This window comes from Anas platyrhynchos, chromosome 5, assembly GCF_047663525.1.
Source record: "Anas platyrhynchos isolate ZD024472 breed Pekin duck chromosome 5, IASCAAS_PekinDuck_T2T, whole genome shotgun sequence".
Lineage (NCBI taxonomy): Eukaryota > Metazoa > Chordata > Aves > Anseriformes > Anatidae > Anas > Anas platyrhynchos.
In genome coordinates, this window is record NC_092591.1 from 12,882,040 (window position 1) to 12,889,892 (window position 7,853).

At 47.2% G+C, this 7,853-nt stretch overlaps 1 protein-coding gene across 8 annotated transcripts in view; it reads right to left on the reverse strand.

Annotated features, from left to right (window-relative positions):
- Nucleotides 1-7,853, reverse strand: part of EML1 (EMAP like 1) — a 121,352-nt gene that overhangs the window by 76,604 nt on the left and 36,895 nt on the right. For 2 of the 8 annotated variants that reach the window (XM_072038306.1, XM_027457590.3), the window contains exon 1: nt 3,125-3,528. The exons of 2 other annotated variants lie outside the window; for them this stretch is intronic. In XM_072038306.1, the coding sequence (XP_071894407.1) occupies nt 3,125-3,191 (67 nt within the window). In that variant the 5' untranslated portion in view covers nt 3,192-3,528. Of the gene's footprint in view, nt 1-3,124; nt 3,531-7,853 lie in introns of those variants that run through there. 4 more of the 8 variants (XM_072038303.1, XM_072038304.1, XM_038179749.2 and 1 more) reach the window with 4 other exon arrangements.

Below are 7,853 nucleotides of genomic sequence, written 5' to 3' on the forward strand. Positions count from 1 at the left end.
CAGTATGCACCTTGCTCCATGGGGTTTCATGCCCAGCATGATTTTCTCTGCAAGTTCTTGTGCAGACACTAAAAGCTCAACACTAGGCCGCCTTACTAGCATTGTACCACTTGTGCCGTCAGTTTAAGGAATACATTACTAAAGCACTGCCTGACTGTGGGTGAATGTAACAGTTTTCTATCCAAGAACAACATAAAAGTTACATCAATACCAGGGAGTGGATCTATAAGATGGCATGGTTAATAATCCAAACTCTACTTTTCAACATGCAAAATAAACCAAGTATTCTTCAATACCTGGAAAGAGAGATGCAAGCTGAGAATCATCCTTAGACAGGCATTAATGAGTTATTTTAGTGTTGTCGTTTTAAAAAATAAAATAAAATAAAAATAAGCAAACAGAATAGGCATACCAGCTAACAGAAATGTTTTGAGCATCTGAAGAGACTGTCCTCTGAAAGGGAGATGGCAAATGAGTGTGATAGACTCCATAAAGTAGGCACACACCATTTCCTCCAAGTTCACACCCAAGGAAAGCAGAATGAAATAACCTACAAATCATACTGCAAGTTTGTGTTTCTTGCTTTGATGCTGCCTCTGAGTGACACCTGAATCCATTAGCACAGTGGCTCTCAAACGTCAACCCTACCCCACTGCTCTGCAAAACAGAGTTGAAGAAAGTAGGTGTCTTTGAACTAGCTGTGCTAAATATTTGTCCTAGATTTTTGACATGCAGCTCAAAACACAACTATTTTCCTTGCCTCTTTCTTCTCTCCCGTCTCCCTCCATTTCTGATATTTGCACGCACTGTAAACCGTAAAACCACGCTACTACACAACCACGCAGACCAGATCCGTATACAGTTAAAGAAGAAAAGTCTTCTCCTCAACACTGAGTGGTTTCTAGAGAAGAAGGGAGGCTTGGGGTCAGTTTGCCCTCCTGTTGCCCCCTTCCCCCCAGACCAGGTCCCTTGAGGGCCAAGACCCCGTATCCTTAGCCCACCACAAGCCCACCGTCCTCCCTTCCATATCCCCGCAGCCACCAGCTGCCCAGGGCAGGGAGAAGGCACTGAGCAAGGGGACAAGCTGCAGCCGTCCTCGTGCCAAGCCGAGAGCCTGCTCACTGCCCTGAGCCACCTGTGCAGCCACAGGTTATCATGGCTGTTCCTACAGGAGCGCTGGCTCCGCACCCCGATGTGTCCTGACACAAGACACGCAGGCAGTCTCTTCACTGTTTCTCTGATTCTAGGTGATCAGAAATTTCCATTATGGCCTTGGAAAACTAACCCTTTCTTCTATCTTCAGAACAGAAACCCTCTCAGCGTACAATGATGATCCCTTCAAGTGCTTACCAGCCATTTCTTTATTTCACTTTACCCCATGCTGAATTCACATTTGTCTTCAAATGTCTATCACCTGTTTGCTCTGTTTGGTTCTTCTTTATGCCTACCCTCCTCACAACTCCACACCGTCTTTCACAGCACCCATTCTACTTGCAAGAGCTTTCCACTTCCTTCCAAAGCAATTTTCTTTTCCTCTTTCAACCTCAAAACCTTCACTGGCATCCTCCATCTGTAGTTTTTTCCTCATGGGTCATGCGTGTCTGTGTGAAATATCTGATCACCTCAAGGCACTATTCAAAGACCCAGTTCTCTTGTTCTGCTTCATCTCGCATAATATAGTCTCACTGAAGGCTAACTCATAAAAGGCTTCTGAATCAAACCACTTTCTTTTACAAACACAGAACAATACAGGTTTACAACAGTCTCTTGAGCTCGCTATCTACAATTATATGACAAGTGGGCAGGTAATCTCTTCAGTAACCCATTCTAGAGCATAAAACTTAAGGATTAACCAAGATTTTAAAACCTATGTACAGCGTAAATGGGGAGGGGATATTTTCATCATGTATGCTATGTGCTTAGAGTTACAAAGTCAGCAGCAGCGAGAGTTCTCAGAAATAAGATCCTCTGCTTATTCAAACTACTGAGTGTTGTTACTCCTCCTGTTCCCACATGCATGCTGCTATCACGAATAGTGGAAAAGCAGAGCCCAGAGATTTTGCTAGGAAGCCAGCTTGCTTATAAATGGATTAGAGTACGAAGTTTGCAAGAAATTGATGCATGTTTTCTTTGTAAAAATGCTTGCAATGAAATATTTACCAAGATTAGGCAAAACAGGCATCTGCTATTAGCGCACAACCCCCGTACCCAGTCATAGTTTCCTCTCTTGAGGAGCTGGGAGCACAGTGCATCCCCGCACAATGCACAGCCCAATCCCTCACGTTCTGAAGAATTACTCCCAAAATCTCAAGGTCCAAGTTTTCTGCTAGCCTACCCCTTTCTTGCACCACGCCACAAGGAAAATCGTGCAAAATCTATCATCTTCATCCTCTCCGTGAGGAGAAGCAAGCTACGTTTGATGCAGCTGCTGTGGCCGAGCAATTTGCCATTAACCTGACTCCAGCTGCTCAGGCAGCAGCCGGCCCCAGACCACGGCTGAGACCTGGAGGAAGCCGAGCTCCGCAAACCAGCTCCGACCCAAACACGGGGCTGCGGACGCTCATCACCTTGCTGCAAAAACACAAAGCAACAGCTAACCTCAGAATAGCGGGTTTTGTTTCCCAAGTTCTCCAGGAGGCACTCGCGGGGATGTTCAGCCCCCACAGACCCCTCACCACCAGCAGCAAAGGGCTCCCGCTGCCACCCAGGCCCCGCTCCCCAACGCTTCCCCTGCTGGTCCTGACAGTCCCTCACTTCCTTCTTCCTCCTCTCCCAAAGAGTTCCTCCGCAACCCAAACGCCCCCACTTCCAACCAAAATAAATAAATAAATAAATAAATAAAAAGGACAAAAATAACCAGCTCACAACAACCCGCCCGCCTCAACTCCTCCCAGCCCTTCCCAACCCAAAACTCGCCCTTGCCGGGCGGGGAAGGCCGGGAGGCACCTGCCCCGGGCCGGCTGCTCCCCAAAGGTGTCCCCTAGCCCCCAGGGCTGTCCCCACAGCCTCGTCCCCAGCCTGCGGGGGCCGCGCTGCGGCGGAGGCGAAGTTTCTCCCCCTTCTCCCCTGCCCCGCGTTCCGCTGCGGGGCCGTACGGGGCCCTCGCCCTCCTCCCCGGCCGTACCGTTGCAGAACTGGAGCAGCGAGGAGGTGTCGTAGAGGCTGCTGTAGCTGGAGAAGCCGTCCTCCATCCTGCCCGCACCGCCTCCGCCTCCACCGCCGCCGCCGCGCCCGTCCCGCCGGCCGCCCGCTGCCGCCTCGCCCGCGCACTGAGGAGCGGAGGCGGCGGGGGCCGCGGCGGCCTGCCCCTGCCCCTGCCCCTGCTCCCGTCCCTGCTGCCGCTGCTGCTCCTGCTCCTCCTGCTGCTGCTGCTCCTGCTCCTGCTCGCACTGCTGCTGCCTCACTCAGTTGCCATGGCGACACATTCACTCCGCCGCGGCCGGGGCGGCGGCGGCGGGGAGGGGGAGGCCGCGGGGCGGGGCGCGGCGCTCCCCTTCCCTTCCCTTCCCTTCCCTTCCCTTCCCTTCCCTTCCCTTCCCTTCCCTTCCCTTCCCTTCCCTTCCCTTCCCTTCTTCCCTCGTCCCTCCTCCCCTCAGCCGGCCGCCAGAGCGGGAGGCCCCGGGGCTGCGCTCGGTTGGAGCGGCGAGAGGCGAGGGGCGGCCCCGGGGCAGCGAGGCCGAGCCAAGAGCGGCCGCTTGCGGCCGGTGCTGGGCCCGCGGGGGAGCCGGGCCAGGCCGCACGGCTCGGCACAGCTCGGCTCCTCACGGCTCCTCCTGGCTCCTTACGGCTCCTCACGGCTTCTCCCGGCTCGGCTCGGCTCGGCTGCTGCTGCCCCAGGGCCTGTCCCGACGCCTGGGATCCCCAGAACATGGGCCCGCACCTCACGGCCCGCACCGGGCCCCTCTGTCCAGATAGCGTTGTGACCGCTGCTCCCTCACAATAATAAAGATATGTGCTGTAATTCATGGTGCTGTTCCATAGTGTTAGCTATTCGTTCAAACAGTGCTACTATCTGTACTCTTTCACCACATATGATACTAAAATAAAATATCTATACATTCCTACACTGGCCATTCATGGTGTTGTACCAGCAGTGGTGCCAAACCGATGGTTAGTAATATTGTAAAATTATGCCCTACTTCGGTTCCTGTGCTGAGGATGCTGACGTGTTCAGTGATCGAAAACCATTTTTATTTCAAGCTCCTCTAGAGAAAAATAATGCATTGCATATCTACAGCACCTTTCATCTTGAAAATGCCAAGGCTCTCACAGTGTTGTCCTCACATCTCAGTCCTTTAAGGAGCTGTTTGCATGGCGATTCCATCATGTGGATCCAGTTACAGGCAAGAGCTCTGTATATGTGAGTCTTTTCACCAACCACTAAACCACGGCACTGCTAACACAAAAATATGCTATAAAATTAGGCTGAGATATCAGTTCCATATTAAAACACAGTGAAAAGTGCTCCCTCCTGAATTGCTGGTGCCAATATCGGTAAAGTTGAAGAGATCTCCAAACTAGTCTGATGGTGCTTAACTTGTATCTGATGAAAACAAATGCCTTTTATAGCTGCGGGCTATAAAATAAGGGAAATTTGTGGTAGCTTGGTTTTAGAGAGACAGACAGACAGAGAATGACTTCAAAAATACTAAGGACAATATATTTTCTTTATGTTTTAAGTGAGCCATAATTCTTTCTCATCTTCAAAGGCCCCTTAGGTTTTCTCATGACCGCCTTATGCATAATCTATCAAACTTTTCCAAACTATCATATTGTTCTAAAAAAGTATACACACACCAACACAAAAACATGCATGAGATTCCTGGCAGACAAGTTACAATATTAGAAAAGTGGAACTCAGTTTTAATACTGATTTTAATTAAGAATTTCCTTCATTTTAAAGGATTATTGCTATGATTAGGTTATTTCTGAGGCTGAGAAGTGTTTTAATGTGCTAATTTTTCACTAGCTAGAGACAGTTTCAACACAAGCAGCATGCTTTCTGTAAGATGTCAATGTTAGCTTAATCTGTACCTCCTTAAGATGTGTAAATTTTGGGGGAAAAAAAATCTCTGAGATCTATGCTGTGGTGTGTGATTTTAATGTCAAAACAGTTTCTGTATAGGTCTGTAGCAATTACAATACCAGATTAATTAAATGGAAAAGGATACCCAAAGTATTACATCAGTAGCTAGAAAAGTGTTGTCAATGAGAGTACTACAAAGATAAGAGAAATAAACACCCAGTAACTTTTACAGTGTCTGCCAGTGCAGAAGAAAGGACAGAAAGGGGCAATACAGTTCCATTTTGGGGAGGGGAAATTAAAATCACTTTGAAAATAAAATCTGAACCTGATCTGAGCATGGCATCATTGAAGGAAAATAAATACCTGAGCCTTACAATAGATTACCTACTGAAATTAGTTGTGAAGGTGTTGTGAAGCTGACAGTGAAGCCTATCAGCTCACCACACTGAAAATCAGCTCAGTGATGTGACAGAAAATAATCTCAGCTCACGTCTCTACATGCTGTTATGATGCCATTATATTCAGAGGGCAAGGGTTGGAAAAGGAAAACACTGTCTTAATTTAATTGCAATGATTTCTAGACCTGTTACAATCTTATTACACTAAACTGCACTACAAGGCACAAACTGAAAAAGAAATTATATCTGGCTGTGTGAACAATGGAACAATGGATCTGAAGGATTCGCTAATGTGTCAGTGGGAATTCTGGTGGTGCAGCTAAACAATGAAAACATTTCTTTTTATAGTCCATTTTTCAGTCAGCAATAGTTTTATTCATTTGTACATGTCCAAGCTAGTGCACTGGAAAATGTTAAATGATATAACTGGGAATTGCATCCTAAGCAATACAGTGGGACTGGTGTATTTTGAGGGGATTTGTTGTATGTTTGTGTGTCTCGCTGTTGACAGTGTTAGAAACTCTGTATGACATTACCTTTTTGAAAGCTGCATTTTGTAACTAATGATTTAAGTTTCACATGTATTGAGTGGTGTATTACAAATACCTATTTGGTGCATGAAAACAAAAGAGCTTTTACACAACCCTAGCAGAATTTTCAGGAGTTAATACTCCAATTTCAGGACAAAGAAACCTCACTTACACTCCCTATTTACATGCAGTGATCAAAGCATTTTGATGTTTTATATATTTCTCTTCTTTTTTTTTTTTTCTACTTCTTTTGCATTACTAATAAATACCAAAAATACCCTGTAGTAGTTTCATATCAGAAGCATTGCAATTCATAACACTCTACAGTATAGGATTGTGGAGTATTATAATGTGATGTTACAGCTAACAACACTCTCAACTCAATAGCAAGCTTTCCCAGTCACAATGAAGTAAAGAAAATCTGAGCTACAGTATCCTTTTCAAATTCACTAAAATAGCAGGCACTGGTTAGAAACCTTATTCCTATACTGTTTACATTTAGCAATATCATTGAGAGAAGAAGCACAACACAAGCACACTCCATCTGGCTGGTGGAGAAGGACTTTTGAAAAGTGACTTTCCCTTCCAGGTCATTTCTTTGGCTCTGTCATTTGACAGCATCAGGATGCTTCTGCCATTCGGTGATTGCTTTGACAGGCTACCTTTCACACTCTGACTTCTGGGTCTGTGCAGGATGTCATCGCCTCCAGTGAGCTTGTTTGCGGAATGAGGTGGCTCTTGGTAAGGGATTTGGATCTCCGTGGCAAAGCCTGCTGTGCAGAGCTGCCAATGGGATGGGGCACATTAGACCCTTCTTTGCTGAGTTTGCAAAGAGGTAAAGGCTCAGCTAAACACAGAAGATGAAACATTTTTACTTCGGGTTCATGTAATGCATGTCCATGGAACAGATCAGAGAAGTTTGGACAGCTGCTGCCCATGCTGAGCCTGTTTGGTAGCTAGAGAGAACTTCAACATGCAAAGCATCTAGCACTGTCAGCAGATGTGCTGGTTTCACTAAAATTTATCAGAGAGTATGATTATAGCATCTATTTTATTGTGACTAACTTTTGAAGAGCCACTTGAACTTGTTGGAAATCATCTGATTGATAGATCACATTTACTGCCGTGTGATCAAGGGGAGCTGAGCTCTGTTGTGTAACTCATTTCATTTCAATTGAAGGCACAAGTGTCTGTTTCACCATTTGCAATCTCACTTAATGTAGCAGTCTCCCTCTGCTCTGAGCTTTTAAATTGCGTGTTTGTTCAAGTTTAGGTTTTCTTCCATGAGTCATAGCTTTCATCCATGAAAAAACTGCAGTGCTGCAACACCTGCCCTTCAGGTGCCTGGCCCCAGAGCACAACCTGAAACATAAGGTACTGCACGTGCGCCTCTCCCTCAATGATCTGTTGTCACAGAGGATGACAGGCCCTGGATTGCAGCTGGGAATGAATGAAGGAAGCAGAGGAGCTGATGGGTGATGCTGAGGGCAGGTGTGGGCTCTGCACTGCCACAGAGCCGAGGTGCTGCAGTCCACCCGCAACCAGGTGTTTTCATCCAGGCAGTGTGCCCTCTCCTGAGAACAGCTGCTTAGGGTTTGTGTCTGGAAGAACAGAAGGTTCAAACCGGGGCCAGAAGTGGGGATCTCCTCCTGCTGAGGAGGGCTCAGGAACTGAATCGCCCCCCCTCTCCAGTGGGTGCTTTAATCACTCATTTAAAACCAAAAATGGACACTTGTTCCAGCTCTTCACCCCTCCGGGAGCTACGTGGTCAGGAAGCTCGCACAGGAGCATAGGCCTTATTTCACCGGCGTGGTGCTCTGCCTAAATTTTGGAGGACACAGTACAGGAGCCTGGTAGCCTCAGGCAGCCTGGGCGTGAGGAAGAAGGAGCTGGAGGTGG